This window comes from Argiope bruennichi, chromosome X1 (assembly GCF_947563725.1).
Source record: "Argiope bruennichi chromosome X1, qqArgBrue1.1, whole genome shotgun sequence".
NCBI lineage: Eukaryota > Metazoa > Arthropoda > Arachnida > Araneae > Araneidae > Argiope > Argiope bruennichi.
Window position 1 is genome coordinate 55,812,201 of NC_079162.1, and position 21,864 is coordinate 55,834,064.

Sequence of the window (21,864 nt, forward strand, 5' to 3'; positions counted from 1 at the left end):
TAAATGTCAATTCTGTTGTACTTCTTTTGGATTATCAAGATGTTATTCTCAATATGTTAAAAAACACATTCTGAGCTTGGTCTTGAAGAGCTTCTTGCATTGTTTGATAATGGTATAATAATTCGGTTTTGTTCTTCTAATTAATGATATTAGAGACATATGAAATGTAATGTAATGATAGAATTTGTGCGATGTATGAAGTTGCTATTTCAGAATAATAATAATTCCTAATCGATTTTTAATAAAATGCTGTTTAATTGTGTGTAGGGATTGTAATATTAGACCAAAAGTTCAATACCAGTATTCGGTATTTTTTAGATCTTAATACCGGTAGTAGAAATTTTAGAAAAAGAAAGAAAACACTGGTGTTTCTTTGTTTTATTTGCCAGTTTTATTAGAGAATGTAAATATCACAAAAAATAATTTGTAACTTATAATTTATAACAGTATATAAAGAATCGCAAAAAAGTAAAGGAACATTTTATTTATTTAAATCACAAAAAAAGTGTAAATGTCACTATTCAGTCTGTGGTACTATTACGAATTTTTGAAATGTGATCTGAAAAACATAATACATCAATTGTACTGTCATTAAGCTTGAAAAGTAATTTTGTGCAAAACTTACCAGCTGTTGAAAACGCTCTTTCGGCATCTACGCTAGTTGGTGATACTGTTAGCAATGCGCGATATACTTTTTCCAAGTATTTACCTCTAAATCCCTGATTTTCAAATAAATGGATTTCTCGTCGGATGGTTTTGGATATAGCTGATTTCTGTATTGTATTTTGGTTTATTCATTTTTTTTTTAATTTATTTATCGCTAGTTCAATTTTTATTCAAGAGACAATTCCTTTTCATTATCGACATTAGTGTCATCATAATCTTCGATAACTGAACCGAATTCTTCTGAATGTGGATAGGTTTGTGGGTAAAAAATTTTAAGAACATTTTCTATAAACTTGATCAGATTTGAATTGGTTAGTCTTCTTTTTCATTTTCATTTTTAAAATCATTACTTTTAAAATTATTCTGTACTGAGACACAGGTAGTAAACACACAGCCAAAATATGTACAAAAACAAAACTTTTAGAAATTAACTCTACACAGTCATCGGATCAACCGCATAAAGCGCTGAAAGAGAACTTGCTGGGGATAAACATTCCAATATGGTAATTTGCCGGACTGTTTCTGCTTTCTTGATCCTTCTAGCCTCAGCTCTGTTTCTTTGATTTTTATAGTTTACATGACAGGGCTTAAGAAGCTTTTAGAATACCGTATCTTTTCTCCTAATTGAGAAATCGCCAAAATTCTAGTAGTTCCGGGATTTTTTTTCCCCCCTCGTCTTCAAGACCAGAGAATCATTACCTGATATCCATTCAGTAGTCATTAAAATATCTGTAAAGCTCTTCCTTGCCTTGAAACTGTGCAGACAGACAAAATTACAGATTTGTAACAATATTGTGGAATTCTGCATGCTCTTGATTAATTTTCTATAATACATTAATTTGAAGCTTTATGTATTACAATATTTATACTTTAGTGTAGTTGTATATATAAAATTGCATAGATTCGTGTGTATATACATTTTTCTTTCTTTTTTTTTTTTCAGGTTTATTTGGAAAGGCTTTTAACTTACGCTGAAATAGATATTGTTCCTAGTACATGGAAACGGATAGTTCTAGGTGCAATACTTTTGGCTTCAAAAGTTTGGGATGACCAAGCAGTTTGGAATGTAGACTACTGTCAGATTCTTAAAGATATTTCAGTTGAGGACATGTAAGTTATTGTTATGCCATATAAATTTATAAAGATTTTATTTTCATGTTGTAGTTTTTTCAGTGAAACATTTATAGTATTGGATTTTAATCCATTTTTTATTCTTGTCTTTATAATTTAGATTGTTCATTGCATAAACACATTTTTACCAATGAATAATTTACATGCACTTTAAAAAGGTTTATTCGGTTTACTATAAAAAAACCTTAAAGGTACTGTTTTCAAATGTAAACTGTATTTACATTTGAAAATAGTAACTGTTGGATGGATAATTGCTTAAAATATCTCATTGACAGAACATTTTCCCTACCCCTTCAAATTATATCATTCTAAATCATATTTAAAGAACTTCATCAAACATTAATAATAATAGAATTGATTTTCAGATATTTTCGTATCTTTCAATCAGTAAAGAAAATAACTTGGAACTTTTATATAACATTGGTTATTTCGTTGATTATCAAATTTCCATTTCATTGTAATCTCTAAACATGAATAAGTTGTTTTAAGAAAATATACCGCATGAAAAATAGAAGTGGGTTGCCTTGGCACTGAAAAATTCGGAAAACACTGGGAATTTAAAAATCTTCTGCCAAATCGGGAATATGCTGGGAATTTTGAAAATTTCGTTAAAATCCGAGAAAGTACTGGGAATTTAAATTCTTTTTTTTTTTTCTCCAGATCTCTTTAAACATTACAAGAATAAAAGGTTGTCACCATAGCTCTAAAAATCAAATAAAGCCATTCACGCCTGTCGAATTGCGGAAGCACACCAATTTTCTTCTACATAGATGAGTCCAATTTCCATGACTGACAGAAAAAAAAATGCAAATATTGAAATAGTGATTACAGCTACTTAAATATTAGTGAAGCTACTGAAATCGGACACTCTCTCCTCTGCACTTTTTAACAGAGTGTTTTATATTTATTAGGAATACCACTATATACATACGAGGGGTGACCCAAAAAAACGTTTGCAAGCAGCAGCATTTGGAAAGTAGAAATTGTGGATGAGAATATTGTTACCCAGAGTGGAGACAGATGGCCCTACTTGTCTTAGACCGGTCGTTTGAGCAGAGAGTGTTAATGCTGAGACCTGAAACAGCGACAATAATGGCAGGACGTCTAGGGAAGTGGTCTCGCACAGAGGTACGAGCCTTGATACGATTTCTATGGACCAAGAATGTGTCCCCATCGAACATTCATAGATAAATCGCATTTTCTCACACTTCGAGTAAAAGGATAAAAATTCCTAACACCCACACATATTTTTCAAAGATGCCTAAGATTCCTTTCTCTATGTCTAAACGTATCAAAGAAATCCAAATTAGATTCTCTTAGTAAAATCATTGATGGGGAAAATTGTCTCTTTGCTCATTTACCTCGATGTAAACAGGTGTTTTTTTTATCATCGTCTCTCCTTTTTACAAATTATGACTTCGGGTAAAATAAATTGATTCTAATTTCAAAAGTTTCTTCTTTTTGTCGATGCATCTGAAAACTATATATATAAATTTCAAACTGTATCAAAATTTTACTATTTTAAAAGCTATATCTTGTTGACATCCTCGTTTATTGAAAAGCACTGCAATAATATGTGAAAAGCGAATGTTCAATTTGCTTCAACTTCTTTATTCCAAAGCATAACTTTCCTTTGTATGTTCAGAACATGCAAAAATTCAATTTGAAATTTTCCTGAAGAAACTAAAAATTAAGAAAGTAGTTACAAAGAACAGCTTGATTCATTTAATGGAAGAAAAAAAAAACATTAAGTAATTTCTGTTCTAATATTTTGAAGTCCAAAGAATTTGCTGTTTTGGGGGTAGTCGTGAAAATAATTCTTGTATCCTCATATGGTAGTATGGCTGAGGAAAGTGGATTTATTATCATAAAGGATATGCTATAAACTTTGGAGGTGTCTGAAATGTTCCGATCTCAGGAGATTTGCTACAGTATACAAAATTAGCGCATGTGAGATATTATAAAGCTTTAGAAAAGCAGAAAAAGTTCGGGGGGGGGGAGAGTAAAAGAAATGTTGCAAAAGAAAAAAAAAATGAAGCTGGTGACTAAAAAATATACAGAAATCGGTACAGTGATAATATATAAATTTCAAAAAATAAATAAATAAACCTTAATTTTATGTTAAATAATCATTAAATGATTTATATCATAATAGTAAAAATGTTATTTGGTTTTTTTGTTTCGCCCAAGTTCTTAGTTTTGGATGATTTTAAATTATAGATCATGGGGAATGAATATCTTTTGAATTTGTCTTGCTAAATTGTAGGCAATAATAAAGAAAAATTGTTTCTTTTTCCATACGTAAATATAAACATTCATTTCATATACTATTATTTCAGGTAATGTTGATTTGTTGCTTACTTCCCTTTCCTTTTATCATGGATAAAAACTTTGAATGGGGTATTCTTATTCTTTTATAACTAACATATGAGTGCTAAGAACACGTTTTCTCTTATATTGTTTCCACTTCATCGGCAGTTTTGAGTCTTTCATAGTTGATTTTTTTCCAAACAATAATAGTTGATTCTCAGTGAAAAGTATCCTCTTAGAAAGGAATTTCTTCGGTTTTCCTTTGGATTCAGAGCCTATTTGTATTGGAACAAGTTGGTCATGTTCCAATATTCTCTTTTCTGAGTACTTTGTTGCTATTTGATGCACTTCTTACAAAACTGGCATTGTTTCTTATCGTTTATGCAAAAACGTTTGATTCATTTGTTTTTAGTTTTCAACTGAAATTTTAAGTTATTTTCATCATTCAGAATTGATTTTACACTTTCAAAAACAAGGTAGTAATGCATATCTTATTTTACACGTTATTTGCTAAATTGTAACACAGATAATTTTCTGTCTTTGTTATATATATCCTATTTTGTATGCAATACTATAAAGTAATGAAAGCTAAATGGCTATTGCAATGAAGAAAAATTACCTCAGGAGTTTTATTAAGCTCTCTTTTGATGGTCATTTAATTGTATGTTGTCCCCCCCCCCTCAAAAAAAGGGGGGGGGAGTTCAAGAGTTTGGAAAATGATTCAAATTGTCATTTTGAAGAAGTTGTAAAGCTTTTCATAGCTATTAATCTTATGATTTGACATTGCATTCCAAGACAGTTTCTTTTTTTTCATGCCTGTCTTTCTTTATCTAGTTTGTTTTTAAAAAAATAAGATTTCTGGTTCTACAAATCTCAAAAACAGGCGTTTTGGATACACTCCTTTTTGTGGTGTGACATTTCACAAGTTAGTAGGTAGGCTGTTATTAGAGAAATGAAAGGTTGAATGGTAAATGTGAAAAACCGAATTTACACTGTGACTTCTAGTGCAGATTCATTAATCACTGCATGTGACATCCAACTTGTCAATATTGTCTTTAGTTGTTAGCTGAGTAGATGGCAAACACATGTGTTTATACTCTTTTAACTTTTTAAAATGCTTACAATAGAACTATTGTGTATACCTCTGAAGAATAAAGAACATTTTATGTGCATTTTGAATATTTGATATAGAGTGCAGGAATAAGTATAATGTGATAATATGTATAAAAATGTAGTCACTTTTGAAATTACAGAAGCATTGTGTTGCAAATAAAACATTACAGTTCAAGGTCCCGTTTTGCAGAATACATGTACTTGGAATATGTAATGGAATTAAAGGGGGTGAGGAGAGAAGATAGATAGAATTTAGAAGGCATATTATTACTTCTTTTATGTTCAAATAGAGTTAGAACAGTTGATATTTAATACTGGTATATGATCTGTTTCCTGCTATGTAAAAAAAAAAAAAAAAAAAAAGCGAAATCATTATTTTTTTTCATTTTAAAATTGCCTTGAAATATTTAGTGCTGAATAATAAATGAAAATAATAAATGAAAATATTAAAACCACAATGTTTTATATAACTTTTCGAAACTTTTTAAGGCCCTAGAAAAAAATTTAAAGGTGGAATAAATGTTCAGTTAAACAAGAATTTATGCAAATTTGCCAGATGGGAAAGCAATTAAAATGCTAAGTATGCTAATGATTTGTTAGTTAGAATACACTTCAATTAAAATTAATCGAACTAATTGGCATATTAAAAATCGTATATGCTGATAGAAAAGTCGTCAATTTTTTTTTTTCTTCCCCCTGCGGGATATGCAAATTTTTTGCAATCTCAGTAAGTACGAAATTTAAAAGTCAACAACTAACTCATTTAGGGTGTCTTTAATCTTTCTCTGTGCTATTGACACCGATGCCAAGGCAGAAACGATTTTTCGATGTAGAACTTGGGAAAATCCTTGGAATGAAAGTGAGTGGAATGAGTGATGCAGCTATTTTCAGGTCTAAAGTGGTAATCAATAAATTTTTAAAATATCCTTCAAAGTATGATAGGTGCAAGGTCCCAGGAAGATCAAGTGCACTTTCAAGGCGCCAGAAATCGCCCATTTTTCGATGTGCGTATAACAAAAAAAAAAAGTCTTCTGAAATAGTTGGTGATATAAGCCTACCATGTACCAGCCGAACTGTCCACAATATTTCAAGTACCAACATAAAGGCACTGTTCGTAAAATTTCAACCTCGACCATCATTGACAAAGAAGTATAAATTAGCTCGCTTGGCATTTGCTAAAAAAATATGTTTCATTTGGAGATAAATGGGAAGATAATAGTTTTTTTCAGACGAGAAAAAATTTAATTTTGATGCGCCAGACAGTTTTAAAATATATTGGCATGATATTAAAAAAATTAAACCGTATTTTTCCTAGCAGCAATAGGGTGGTGGATCAATCATGGTATAAGGAGCGTTTGCTACTAATGGAACGTTATCATTTGTAGTAATTGATACCAGAATGAATGCTGTAAAGTATCAAAATTTGCTGAGAGATACTTTGTTTCCCAATGCCCCATTAGTTACATAAGGAGACTGGATATTTCGGCAGGTTAATGCCAGCATCCATGCTGCTCATTCAACAAAAGCTTGGTTTGAAGCAAATGAGGCCGGTCAGCTTGATTAAACCCAATGGAAAATATGTAGGGCATATTTGCTCAATTTGTTTATAAGAACATGCAACAGTATCAAAGGAAAGAATTCATCAATGCGATCAAGGATGCATGGGACAGTTCAAAAATGAAACTTTCTTGGGACTTGCTGCAACAATGACTGATAAAAGTCTTGGGGGGGGGTGAATTTGTAGGATATTGACTTTATATTTTCATTCAGATCTCCTCGACCTTATATTTCCAAGATGAAATGCCATCAGATTTTTAAATTGTCATGTACTGCTGTGATTATTTTTTACATATGTTCATATTTTTAAATTTCATTTCTAAGAAAGAATGATACAGGGGTGTTTGTGCTCCGGGGAAACCCCGGAATTCCGGGGATTTTGAACTTCGATACCCGGAAATTCCGGGGATCGTCGTTCAAAAGAAAGTAGGAATAATAATGAATTATTTATTTTGATCTGGGCGATTTTGTTTGCTTTGAAAGCAGAAAACGCAAGGTCAGCGTGTGTGGTGAAAACTTTTCCTTTCTTTCTCCAAAGGCAGTGATAATGCGTGAAAAGGGGGGAAAAACTTCTTTTTTGTTCTTTCCTTATTGCGATTTATGACTAATTCCCCCGTTTCTCGGACATTCTCTTCTGGATTCTTTTCGGCAAGTAGGCGCGGCAGAAAAAAAAGGGAGACTTCGCGACCAGATGTGCGATCACGTGACTCTGGGTTCAAAGGTCTTATCTCTCCTGGCGTGACGCCAATAAGTAGAAAAGGGGGATTTTTCGCCGTATTAGATATTTGTCATTGATCGCATCGCAACTTTTTTTTCTCCGCTCAAAATTTTCGTTTCATTTATCGATGCACGTGTAAATTTTTCGTTTCTCTTATTGAAATATTTTTTTATTTATGTACGCAAGAGAATTTCACTTCAGCATATGAAACAGAAATTACCCCTTAAAAATTCATATCTAATTAGTTTTACAGCATTAGATTCAGAGCTAAGAGGTAAAACCAGTACAATATTAGCTTTTGAAAAATTATAATCTTTTATGTCCCATATTTTTAGTGATAATGAAAAGTCAAAAGTAGAAGCTGAAATAAGGTTATACCAGAGTGATATTGATATCACCAAAGAAATGCTCTACACATCTGATGAAAGTGGAAATCAAGTCAAATGTACAATTGATAAATATTGGTCTTAAGTTTTTAATTTAAAAGATGATTTCACAAATGATTATAAGTATCCTACATTGGCTAAATTGGTCAAAGCCTGCCTTAGCTGCTTCCATGGCCCATTAGTGGAAAGTGCATTCAACTTAATGGATACACTTGTCACTGACTATAGAACCTCTCTTAAGATTGATTCCCTAGATGCAGTGCAGACTATTAAATATGATTTAATGGCTTCTAAAGAAACCTCATGTGAAAAATATGGCTCAAAAAATCCAATGACTGATCCAATTCACAAAGATCTCTTACTGAATATGAACAGAAGTTGGAAAACATATCAAGAGGACTTAAAAACATGTATTTCAGATGAGTCACCTATAAAAGTCTCTGAAAAACCTTCTACATTAGCAGAAAAGCAAACTGCTTCTACCTCTGCATGTGCAGTTCTCGAGGAAATTTCTTCAACTGTAAATGAGGAAAATAAAAGTCAATCTTCCTGCAATTATGAAGTCACCACAAAAGAAAGACAAGCCCACAAACATCAGAAAATAAAAAAAAGCAGCAGAAATTAGATAATTTTTTTTAAAGAATTAATTCAGGTAATTTAAAATATTTGCATAAAATGTAGTAGTTTATATGTTTGAAAATTTATGGTTATTAATTTTGCAAAAAAAGTAATTCATTGAACTTTTATAATTAGGTCATTCAATATTTCATAATTGTAATTTTTCATTTCTCTCCCCCCCCCCTTCTCGAAACTCCAAAATGCCGGTAGTAAGTCCGTAAAAGTTTCAGGGGATTTTTTGGGGTCCCACAAACACCCCTGATGATATTAAAGTTTTTGTGTTTAACTAAGTTGTGTATTTTTTTTGCTCATATATTTTGTGACATTATATTTTTTTCCAGGGTCTTCGAAATTATAGCTTTTTTATTTATATAATTAGTTCTAAAATTTAATTAATGAATATTTATTTACAATTCTAGATAAATTAAAAAAGACATTGTTACTTCACAAATAATGTTAAAAGTATTATAAATAAAAATCTTTTTGTTTTGTCACTAATGAAGAAAATTATAAGGTAATTTTGGAATGGAATTAGTATATTCTTCTAACTTTGAATATTCTTTAAGAGACTGCCTAGTAAAATTTTCTAAGATTTTAATGATGAACTTCTTTGAGAAAGTGCATACTCAACAAATTGTAGTAATTTACTTGTTGCTTAAACCTTGTAGCTTCATCTGCATAACTTTCTTTTCTACTGAATCTGTTTTTTGTTTTTTTTAATCAGTTTGCATTTCTCTCATTTTGATATAGGCTGTTTTTAACATAAGCACAGCTTGTGAATCATTCCATTAAAAAAACAAACCGTTTATTTCAGAACGTTTTGGAAAGAACTATGATTGCAATTTTACAAATGTGAATCAGACATGACACACTTCTGCAGAATTTCAGTATTTTTGGAATAGATTGTTATCATTATTGAGATCAATTTTAATATCTTAAGCATTTTTTATGTAAATTGGTTAATTAATCATATTTACTTTATTTTTCAGTGTTTATATTTGGCTCTTTTTTGCTTCAAGTCTGTATTATGTCTGCTGAATATTTAAATTACTTAATCATGAATTATATTCATTATCTTTTATTTACAAAATTTAGTATATCACATAAATACTAAGTATAGTATATAACAACAGTGTGATAGTACATCTCATAGTTTTCTTATTTTTGGAATTTTAGACCATAAACATTAAGCATTATGTAAAATATATATATATATATATATATATATATATATATATATATATATATATATATATATATATAATCAAAATTATGTAAATAAGATATTTGTGTATAGTTATAAAAGCTTAGTTTATCAAAGAGTTCTCTTTTATGGCTCTCTTTTAAAGTGTGAAAATAATTTTTTTCTATAATTTTGATTTACTTTTTATTTTTAGGAATGAGTTAGAGCGACAATTTTTGGAAATGTTGCAATTTAATATAAATGTTCCTGCTAGTGTATATGCAAAATATTACTTTGATTTGCGAAGTTTAGCTGACCAAAATGATGTGTCATTTCCCACTGAGCCTTTAAGCAAAGAACGGGCACAAAAATTAGAAGTAATTCTTTTTCTTTTATCTTCTGTAATATATGAATTGTTATGCCTATTGAAATTGTTGATTTTATGTAAGAAACTTATAGCAAAGCAAAGGAATATTACCAGTTATCTTTTATGCAAGTTAAAATTCTTTTTTTTTTAAGTATGAACTTTTAGTTCATGTCATCAGAGAAACAGTAGACTAAATAAGAATTTAATTAATTGAATAAAGAATGTTCTTAATCATTTTTGGGAGACAGAAAATTCGAATGGATGTATAAGGTTTGTGATATTGCGTGGTATCAAATGTAACAGTATAAAAATTTGAGTCCTTGAAACTGAATTTGATAGTTTATTATTTATTTATTTTATTTTTAACATTTTCACAAATGTGCAGAATTGGTAACCTTACTATGTACAAAAAGAGGTGATTGAAATGCAGAAATTTGATTTGTTGGCAGATTTTAATGAAGTGGAGGTTAACTGAATTTTCCAAATATTTAGAAACACTTTAAGATTTACATATATAGTAACTCGCATATTTAGGAGCTGTTATAAGTGTGGAAAGTTGTTTATATTTATGGAATAATGATTTGTTTTCTTAAAAATGGGTAGTGACAGTATCTCTAACTATTGCTTTCAGTATGAGAAATAATATTTAATGTCTTAATCTAAATAATTAAATCACGAAAAAAACCCATTAAAATATGTCTTATGCTTGGAAATCTTCAATGAATGATTCATTCATTAAAAAAATAATGGTAGAATTATATATGTAGTACATTGGTAATATTTTTTTCTTCTCAAACATTAGCACTTTTAAAAACAAAATAAAGTTAATTTGAATAATTTTGGTGAGGGAGGAGTTGACTAAATATCAGAAAAATCAAAAGCTTTTGCATTAAAAATTCTAATATAAAAACATTTTTATACAGGCTTGACATCCTGCTCTATTTGTTATTTCGTTACTAACCAGTTTCATTCACAAATCTGAGTTGGAAATTTTAGAATCTGATAAGGGTAGGGCACAAGGTGGAAAATTGAGTTTGGGAGGAGATTTAGTATAATGATAGTATACATTTAGAATGGTCATTCATGAAAATATTAAAGCACAATAGCCAGCCATTTTCGAGATTCTTCAAAGAATGTTTACATATTTAATATGATAGCAAAGGCCCTGCTTTCATTATGAGATTTGACTTTTTGTAAAACATTTTTTTTTTTGGTTTAAGGAGAAGCAGGCATATAATTTTTTAATTCATGATAGTATGGATGGAACTCAATTTTATCAATTATTAAGATTTCTTTGTGAGAATCATGACCAACGGGAGACCTAGTGTGAAGAGGAAGGCAGAAAGCTGGGGGAAGAGAACATGTGATCATATTTTGAGTTTATATCAATTTAGAAGAAGAGCATTTACAGCTATATCATTTTGAGTTCTGCACTTAGTAAAGTCATCATGAGTAAATAAATCTAGAGCAACTCAGAAGTTAAAATGAAACCTGATTTCTTGTATTTAGAAAATAATTCATTTTAGCATGCTGATAAATTAAATTTATTATATATTATATAATACAATATTTTAAAATTTAATTTAAATCTTAATTTCCTGATCCAATTCCCACTTTTTTTATATATTTAACTTCTTCAGACCTGACTATTTAAAAACTGGTTTAAAAATTTGATTTCTAGATCTTTCACCTTTGTTACATCTCAATAGTTTGTGGAAAAAAATATTTGCTGATCAAACAATTTTAAGTCCCATAATTTTAAGGTACATATAAGTTACATTAAACACATATGTGTACCTCAGGTCTTAAGCAAGTTAAAGCATCCTCGACAAAAAAAAAAAAAAAAAATCCTGGTTATTTAATAGCTATACTTTTCATATTCTAAGGCCTTATAAATGAAAAAATACAAAATTTATTATATTAATAATCTATTAAACCTTATTTTGAATGAAATTCTTTTTTTTTTTTTTTTTTTTTTTTTTTTTTAATATTACGAAAAGTAGATACTTCATTTTGAGCACTTGACTGTTCTAGATTTACATCTTGGATACCTGGATTTTGATTCGTACTTATCGTCTATGTAAAGTTGTAGATGGCTTGACATATCTAATCTTATTTCTTTTTAATTGGGAACGGACAATTTTTCTTGCTCTTTTAGAGGTATTTTCACCAGGTGGTGGTAATGAAATCTCCAATGGTCTTTTAGTTGCATTTCATCATTTAATGACCATTCTTCTATTTTGTTTTCATTCAAAGATGGTTTTTTTACTTGTTCATTATTTCTTTTTGCTGATGATAAGAATTCCCTCGTATTTCAACAGGGACCGAATTATATGCATTCGAAATTACATTAAGTTCATAACATTTTCTGCTTCATTCCTATTAGCTCTGCTTATCGCTTTGCTACCATTTTATAGTATAGCAAGCAATTGACAACTACTTAATCTACAAAATGCGTGAATGCTCGCGTCGGTCATTTTCTGTAGTTACTGCATACCGGTAATATGCAAAATAATGATCGATGCCTCCCATATTATATGCTTTTACAATAGCAGATTATTTTATATCAACTTTTTATTTCTATTATTTTGACTGTCTTCTGCCTCTTCCAGTTTGCTCATTACCTATACATGTGGATAATAGTCACGGATTTATTATCTTTCTACTTGACAAGGCACATTTGACTATCGTCTGTGACCCATTCATCCCATTTGCCAGGTTTCATAATTTTCGATACATGAGAAATTCTATGGCTTCTCCTAAAATCACTTTTTTCTAAAAGTTCAATAACCTCCTTTTGAGTTAAAGCCACTTGACGTGAAAAAAAATTGTTAGCTTATAAAATTCTGTATATTCTATACATATTGCCGGATTGAAATATCAATTACTGACTACAAGACAGCTATAAAATTAAATTTCTTACTCAAGTTAAAAAATAAATATTTCTAAATTTATACCTTATTACTTTACAGAACATAAGAATTATTTATTATAAAAGGATATACAATATATTCAAGGGCAAGAAATGACAATTTGAAAACAAGCGCTCAAAAGATAAACAGCGCAATGGATCGCAAGCAGTCAGGAAATGTGAGCGAAAACGCCCGAGGTACACATATGTGTACCTTAGTAAAATTTGTATTTTCACCGATTCTATTACAGATAACAAGATATAATTTGGCAATGACTTTAACCAGACACTTAGTATTTTATAAAAAAATATACAAGTATTTATTTTAAGAATAAATATTAAAAAATATACTTAAATTTGCTATGTTTTCTGTTCAATGCTATTTTCGTTATGTTTCTAATTAATTACGATGGATATGAAAAAAAAAAAATATCGAACTGTAGTGCTATTTATTGATGCAAAATGGAAGCTACATTCATAAATGTTGAAATGCATGCATTATTTTGACAAAATTTTACTTTACCGGATAACAAAAATGAAAAAAATTGCAGGTACACATATGTGTACCTCAGGACTGAAGAGGTTTTAATTATTTCTAACACACGCTCTAGAAAACTGATGATGCATTTTCTCATGCATTGAGTGAATGGATAAAATTCCCTAAAACCCACATATATCTTTTAGAGATACCTAAGACTCCCTTGCATAAGTCGACATATGGCAAAGAAATCCCCTTCAGGATCTCATTGTAAAATCACTGAAAGAACAAATTTCTTTCTCGTTTGCTCTGGTATCACGATGTAAACAGACGTCATTTTATCATTACCTATCTTATTACCTTTAATCTTGTAAAATAAATTGAAATTAAATTTCAAAGGTATCTTCTTTTTGGCCACACACCTGCAAAATTATCTTTACATGTATATATTTCCAAAGTATATTGGGGTTAGCATTTTGTTCATTTTTTAAACTAATTCATCGTGCCTATGTCATATTTACTGTTTGTACTTACTGATAAAATGCGAGTTGTTATTAAATAATTTAATGAGCATTTTAATTATTGGCATGTTTTTCTCATTCCTCTTTCCTTAGGCAATGTCTCTGGCTATGAGTGGGGTATTAATAGACTTGCATCGAAATGGAATGCGGAAATGGTATAGCTTAGACAACTTAACTGTTTTGCGCAAAAGTGCAGCCATTTTATCCTGACAGCAGTTGAAAGACTTACATCATTCTAGCTCAGGTGCTTGCCAAAGTGGTTTTGGAAAGATATATCTGGCTGTGATCATGATTCCACTTCCATGGCATGAAATTAACTGTTTATCAATCTTCTATGCTCTTGGAATTCTCCTTATACCATCCATGATGTCAAAATATGTCCTAAACTTTATGCACCTTTTCTTTTTATACAGATGTAAAACCATGAGTACCATTGCAATGCAATGCAATACATTAAAGCTCTTTTGTAAGTAGTATCTTTTTATATATTGTGTAAGGATAAAGTTATATAGTTATATGCTTTGTGTTCATGGGTGAGTGGTTGTATGAATGCATGTGTATGTATTAGCTGGTTTACAATAATTTATCCCCTTTCTGCATTTGGGTCATTCAAAAAGAAAAGGAAAAAACTAGTCAGTACTGGACTGAAGTTATCTGGTTGCATTACAATGTGACCATTTAGTTTGAAATAAGGTATCTTTAATACTGAGACAGTAAAACAAGTTTTATTCTTTTTTCATAGTTAATTATGAAAACGTTTGTTTTTTATTGCTAAAGAGTGGAATTTTGTCATTTTATTTAAATAATAAAATGTGAGTTTTGTTTTCTATGAATGTACACCTTTATTCAAAAATGAGCGTACACATTTGATGTAAACTTGTCTATCATATCAAAGAGCCATTCCATTTCAAAATCTTTTGTGCAAACTCTTTATTTCCAATGTTTAAAAAAAAAATGTTTTAGTTTATCAAATTGATTATTTATTTGAATAAATTATTTGATTGAGATGTCCATTTATATCTCCTGTTAGAATAAACTTATATCTCTTTGGTAATTTATTTGCATCCCAGTGAATGAGGAATTTATGCAGTTCATTAATAGAAATTTTTAGACAATCTGGATATCAAGCAAAGTTTCATCCTTATTAGTTTATTAATTTTTTAGAAATAAGTATATTTTAGTACTAGGGATTTATAGAAGGCTGTTGAGTTCTTTTGTTTCATTTTTAGACAGAATTTTATGTTTAAAAAGTCTTTCATTACACTTTTAACTTGTGTAACTCTTGTGCTTTTCAAAGTGTGTGGTAATTTTATTATTAATACTAAAATAGTTGCAGTGCTCGGGAGGTGTATTATTCAAGCTTGTTTTTAATTTATGTATGTTTCATGACCTCTGATGAAGTTAAACGTTTTGAGAGAATTGTGTGTATTTTAATGTTATTGTTTATGTTACTTTTGTGCAGTATTTAGATTGCCATGTAAATTAAGTTATTTGTGTTTTAAATTTCTTTTTTTAAATGGAAATTTCTATAGAAGCTCATTTTGTAATGTCACAAAATCAAAAAAAATATTTTAATAAAAGAAATTGTTCATTGAAATAAGGTGTCTAGTGCATCTGACACAAAATTCATGAACTGTTTGAACATTTTACATAATAGATATTTTGGTTCCATTTCATTATTTTCTGCTCTTAGAATTTTTTTTTAAATGCGATTTGCTTTCTTTTGAATATGATAGTCAGCTTCCTTAGTTAATTTTTAATTAAAAAATTGCGTGTATTCAGTTGTATTTACTAGCATTTAAACAAATAAATACTTGGCTTCCATAACCCATAACTTTTTCTTTCAATCTGTCTTGGAAAAGAGAAAACATATTTTGAAAGTTGTGATATTATAAAATTTAGGGATCTAAATGTTTATTTCTGCTAAACCTCCTATTTGTTGTTATAATTAAAATTTTATCTGTCCCAATATATTTCACGAATTAAATGCTATTTAGAGCAAATGGAGGAAACTATGATAAATTGTGCTAACATTCTTGGTAAATAAATTTTTATGCTTAAGAGTGTTTTCCTCCCTCATTATTTCTTCCCTGGAATTGACAAATGGAAATTTGATTGTGATTTTTATTTAAAAGTTTTATTAACTACATTCTTTAAAATAAATTTCATATTTTTATGGAATCACTTCATCACCCTTTATTGTTTTAATTTAATGTCATCTAAACTGATTTGTCATCCATTTCTAGAAAAAAGAATTCTATACGTTGTTAAAATATTGTAATAAGGAGCTCAAGATTTAATTAAATAATCAATCCATTCAGTTTTGAATTTTTCGTAATTTTAAAATTATTTATTTATAATAGTTTCGACTTTTTCCCTTCTCTCTCGCTCTCTCACTCAGATTTTTATCACTCAGACTCAGTTATTTGATTTAGCTCATTGGTTTCTTTAAATAACACACATATGCCGTCTTGAAAATTTCATAATCAGAGTTATCTTGATGTTGTACCTGTACTCGAAACAAGTTTTATCCCTATAAGAATGTAATTGTCACCACTTCTTCTTTTCCACTTGCATATCTTCACTTAAAATAGTTGCCTGAAATGAAATCAAGGATATCTCTTTGATCTATGATTTTTTTTAAAAATCTGTTAACTTCTTTTATTACAGTTAATTATTGAATTTCTGGGAAATTAATTACAACTATATATATTTTATTTACTATATATCGTAAGCTGAAATTCACTAATACTTAATTTTTGTGTTCCTATTTTTGATATCCCCATTTTGATTGATTGTAGTAATCTAATTATTTGTATTCATATCACACTGAAAATATATTTCTATTAATTTAAATATTATATGAGAATAGAGGCATTCAACTTTAAATATTAATCAAGGTATAATTTTTTTTTAATGTAATGTCAGTGAAGCTTAATCTACAATTCTTTGAAACTTAATGTGGTTTCAATATATGCAATTAAAGCGTCATTTGCATACTCTGTTTCAAGAAACATATATTGATCTTTTACACAAATGAGGAGCAAACTAATTAAAATCTTTGGCTTTGTAAAATTTAAATGGCATTGGTGGGTAAGATTCTGATGAAAGATTGTGTAGTTTCAGTTATAGATTGCAATTTCTAATTGTTCCCATCTTTTAATAATATTGATGACCTACAATTCTGCTATCGTTGAAATTACAAAGAAAGTTCTTTTTCCGCCTTCTTAAATAGAAAAAATTGTGTAAATGAAGGTAAAGTTCATTCTGATATTTTATTAAATTTCTTGGCTTTCATTCTCTTATCAAGTTGATAATATTATTTCTTTTCCCTGCTTATCAAATATTTGAACGATATTTAATTAGAGCCTTTGCAAAGATAGTAAATTTTTTTCAGAGTAATATTACATATATGCAAAAGTCATTGTCAATATTGAAATTTCTTTTTTGAATTAGTATGATCTTAAAGAAATGGGGTAAAATGTCATAAATGTGAATGATATTTTAAAGTATTTTTTAATGTTTTGAACTTCTATCCTCCTAATTTTTGTAAGGAATCTTTGTTATTTTGGTTTTTAATTTATTATTTGGTTTTTGTCCCAAGCTTTATATTACAAAATAAAGTTAACAAATCATGTTAGCAGTCTATCAGATATCATTAGGGTGTATATTGCAAGTCTATGATTTCTTTGTTGTGTAAAAGAAGGAGGGGGGGGGGTTCTTAAATGGAATACATTAATAGTCTGTTTTAAGTTTTTGCTCTCACTCCTGATGCTTAATGCAAAAGTTTCATAGGTTCTAGAATATCTTCAGTATAATATTAAGTTCATTAAAATCGGATTTTTGGTATTTAACATAAATTATCTCTTTGAATGGCACACACACGTTTTTTTTAAAATCAATTACCTTTTATTGTCTTGTGAAAGATTATGTAGTAGAGGTTTTAAGTGCTGACATGGTTCTCCTATTTGTAGGATCGAAATTAGCTATTACTGAGTAATTGTATATAGTATTTTATGTAGATGTGCCTATTATTTTCTTTTTTGTTTTATAAAAATGTATACTTTTTAGTAGTAATGAAAATGTCAGTAACCATTTACAAAATGTTTTATTGATTGTGGGATTATTCCTCTTTTGTTGCTTGTGTTTTTTAAAAACTTTTTCTTGATATGACTATTTTATGGCACCAAAATGTTCCAAAAACATTTTTTTTTTTTTTTATAAAATGCATAATTTATTAAAATGTTTTTTGATGTTTGATTTTTGTTGCAATTATGTGATAAATGTAATTAGTCATTATTTTTCAGAATATCCTATCATAACTGTTATCTTGTTAATATTTTTATTTGCTTTGTACAAATATAGTTTATACAATTTGGGAGTATTTTTTTTGTTTGCTTTTAACTTTTTTTTTTTTTTGTTCACTCATGTATATTTGAAATGCTGTCCCTCCTTTCTGCCCCCTCCCACACACAATTTGATGAACAATGAAATATTTTAACTAAAATATATTCAGAATCGGTCTTTTATTGAAATATATTTTTTTTTCTAAATGCTCTAGAATGGCTAGCATCAAATATATCAAAGTATTTTGTTTCTATGGGAGATAAAACATGGTAATTTATTGTTAGATCATTGGTCATATTAGTATTTGGTAAAAGGTTGCTTACATTTTTTCCTCCGTTTTTTTTTTTTTTTTTCTGTGACTATATTAAGGGTTTGAATGAAATATTTGTAATTGTTTCTGATATTCATTTTCGGATGTATGTGTTAAGTAATCACTGATGTTTTTGCAGACCTGTGTGTGTAAAGTGCCATTTCAATTTTTTTTTAAATCATTTTTTTGTATTGAGTAAACTGTGTTTGATATTAAGCAAAACTTTAATATGGGATTTTAATATTGTAAATTCTAAATATGATTAGTGAGCAACATCCCTATGCTTTCTTTTTATTTATTCTCTTAAAGAAATTGCTGAATCCTTAAACTATTTGTAAGTGAAGGTGCCATAAATGTCATTAACTCAGTGAACTGTGGTATTTAAGTTCATTTCCGTTACAGCAAAGCATTCAATGGAAGGCTCTTTAACTTCAAGTATCAATAGTTTACAAGTTTTAAAAAAATTACAGATGATTATAACTTTCAAACCTCATTTGATTTTATTTTTCATAAAGTTGAAGTTGCATTTTTTTAATGAAATACTTTGTATTTTTTCGAAAAAATACAGAAATCAAGACAAAGGTATTCTTCATAAATTATGAAACTGGTGGATTTCTCATGTGGTGATTTGAATAAATGAAAGTTGATGTAACCTGTTATTTGTCACTAATTTTTTAAAGGAGTCCGTTAGCACTTTGCAGAATTAGTTTGTAAAAGGAAATTTATGTGCCAGTGCGTTTTTGTTTGTCAAAACATTTTTATGGTTGAGTTCAAGAAGAGACATTGTCAATGTCTGATTCTTTATATAGCATTTATTCTTATCCATAGTCTTAGTCCTATTTTGGCAAAAACACTATTCAAAATAAATTTTTAATGCATTCTTTTTGTATTTATTACATTTTCATACATAGTGCTATATTATTATCTTTACACAAGTTTTGATGCTTGTCTTTCTTGGACTCACCTTTAGAAGTACAATTATTGTTAAATACAAAACATTAATATACTTTTCCATCAAATTATTTTTGGCAGATTATTATACTATATATATACAATATAGCATTTCTAAATCTAAGTTACATTGGTATTAAGTCACATTTGAAAAAATAAATTTGAAAAACTTTTGTATCTGGATTTCCCGTCTTCTCCTCACTGTCCTATTTTTTTTTTTATCTGCATTTGAACAGAAGGTTATATTCAAAAGCATATATTTATATACTGACAAAATATAATTAAACAAAAATAACTTTGCGGTCTTTTGAAAGAGTAATGCTAGAAACTATTCACTTGTTAAGAGTTGAAATAGTAATTATCTCAAAATTTCTAGCAACAAACTTTGAATCATCTTTTCTGTCATATAAATTCAAAACCTGGCAAAGAAATATCTGTTAAGGAAAAATTCATAGCTAGATTCTGTTTTGTGTTTAATCAGTAGAATATTTTCTCTTCTCTTTGTCATAAAAGAAATATTCAGTGTTATTTTGAAAGGGAATCGTGCTTGGAAAATATTCTAATATTTTTGTATTGTTTGTTAGGGAATTGTCTGGCTCATTTTTTGTTGATTTCCATAAATCAAGAAAAACTAGAGCTTGTAGTTCCTGTAAGAAGGAATGTTTCATCCAAAATGTGGAATGGGATTAGCTAATGTTTTCAAAGAATTCTTGCTATTAAAATTGAAAAGGATGTAGAAGTTTAGATACAATGCAGTTTTTTTAGATACAATTTCAGGTATTAAAAAAAGAAATACATCATTAAATTTCCCATGGTGATTATATCTATGTATTATTGGATTAGTTATAATGCAAATTATAATCCTTGCACACATGCTAGAGTCAATAGAGCTACTTCATTATAGGCAGTCCCTCATTTGAAATTAGAAGATCAATTGCCCTTTAAATAATCTGATAACTAGTGGTATAATCCACTTATATTTGAAGTTTTGTTCAATATTACTTGAGAAAAATTATAGTATTGCATAGAGTTAATGAAAGGAAGCAATTGTTTCCTTAGTATTTCCATAGTATTAAAACATTGCTTGCTAACTTGCCAATTAGTGCTTTGAAATAGCTTTAAAAATTTAACTTTTTATGAGTTGGGCGTGAATTTGTAAGCTGATTCATATGAAAGTATAAAGAAAAGTAGAAAATTCCATTGGTGAGGTCTATGGTGATAATTTGTGAGAATAGTATTCTGAATCTGACATTTTTAATATTCATAGAAACGAGGAAACCGTTTAAATTTCGTAGACCAGTTAAAGAATGAGTACCAGATAGTATTTTCCAAAAAAATTGGTTCTGTATTGACGGATAAAAATTAAAAGGTCAAATTCGTTCGCTAGTTTGATAGAATTCTTATGCTATCCCCCGTGTTTGCTTTCAACATTCATTTCTAAATTCTGATTATTACTCATTATTTGATGGTAATTTTTTTGCTTATTCTTAAAATAGATGATTGCAAGTTTTGGCCACTCAGCGTAGCTTGCGAATACGTTCTATGTTCATATATTTACTGTCGATAAATTTTTGTTTACCTGCAAATTTTATTTCATTTCAACTTAAGTGCATGATGCACTGTGTTATTTAGGCACGTGTGGGACAATTTTGAAACTTTACACTCCATAAATGCGCGACATTCAAAGAAAGAAAAACACCAGGATATTATAATTTAAAGTTTATGCAATCAAAATATTAAAAGCAGTTTTTTACAATATGTACAGGTAGATTCAAATGTTTGTCATAACAAATGTATCGTTAAGTTGTAAAATACTATACTATCCCATAAAGAATTATTTACGAGAGTCCAACTTTAGGAATGATTTGCAGCGAGTTATGATTTCATCTATATCTCCATAACAACCTTCCAAATGCCTGAAAATAAAAATTTATCAGATTTCAAAATAAAAATCTTAAATGTCCATATTCTAATTTAAATCTTATAAACACAGCCAGTAAAAGCTTTTAAGTTATTATATTACATTGGATTAAACAAAACAAAAAAATGATTTTGATTTAAAAAAATTACTTAAGCTATATAGTTTTCTAGGATTTTATTATTGACTAACTGATATATCTGGTGTTGCTCGAGATTAAAATCCTTTTATGTACGATGCTTTTAATATATAAATTCCCTTTTAAAAGAAATTTTTTTAACCAATGGGAGTTTTTTTATACAATGAGTTCCAAATAGGAGTACCTAATACAAATTTCCTTATTTTGGAATCATCTGCTTTAAATTTTCTACAAAATTAA

The 21,864-nt window shown here is 28.8% G+C and overlaps 2 protein-coding genes across 3 annotated transcripts in view; one reads left to right on the top strand and one right to left on the bottom strand.

The window, feature by feature from the left end:
* LOC129958240 (cyclin-Y-like protein 1) overlaps nt 1–19,934 on the top strand; it is a 51,661-nt gene extending 31,727 nt beyond the window's left edge. The window contains exons 7-9 of the mRNA XM_056070540.1: nt 1,610–1,776; nt 9,897–10,059; nt 14,053–19,934. Coding sequence (XP_055926515.1) covers nt 1,610–1,776; nt 9,897–10,059; nt 14,053–14,169 — 447 coding nt within the window. The 3' untranslated portion in view covers nt 14,170–19,934. The remainder of the gene's footprint in view (nt 1–1,609; nt 1,777–9,896; nt 10,060–14,052) is intronic.
* Nucleotides 19,935–21,271: 1,337 nt separating this feature from the next.
* Nucleotides 21,272–21,864, bottom strand: part of LOC129958237 (gamma-butyrobetaine dioxygenase-like) — a 53,275-nt gene continuing 52,682 nt past the window's right edge. For both annotated transcript variants that reach the window (XM_056070534.1, XM_056070535.1), the window contains exon 10: nt 21,272–21,483. In XM_056070534.1, coding sequence (XP_055926509.1) covers nt 21,402–21,483 — 82 coding nt within the window. In that variant the 3' untranslated portion in view covers nt 21,272–21,401. The remainder of the gene's footprint in view (nt 21,484–21,864) is intronic.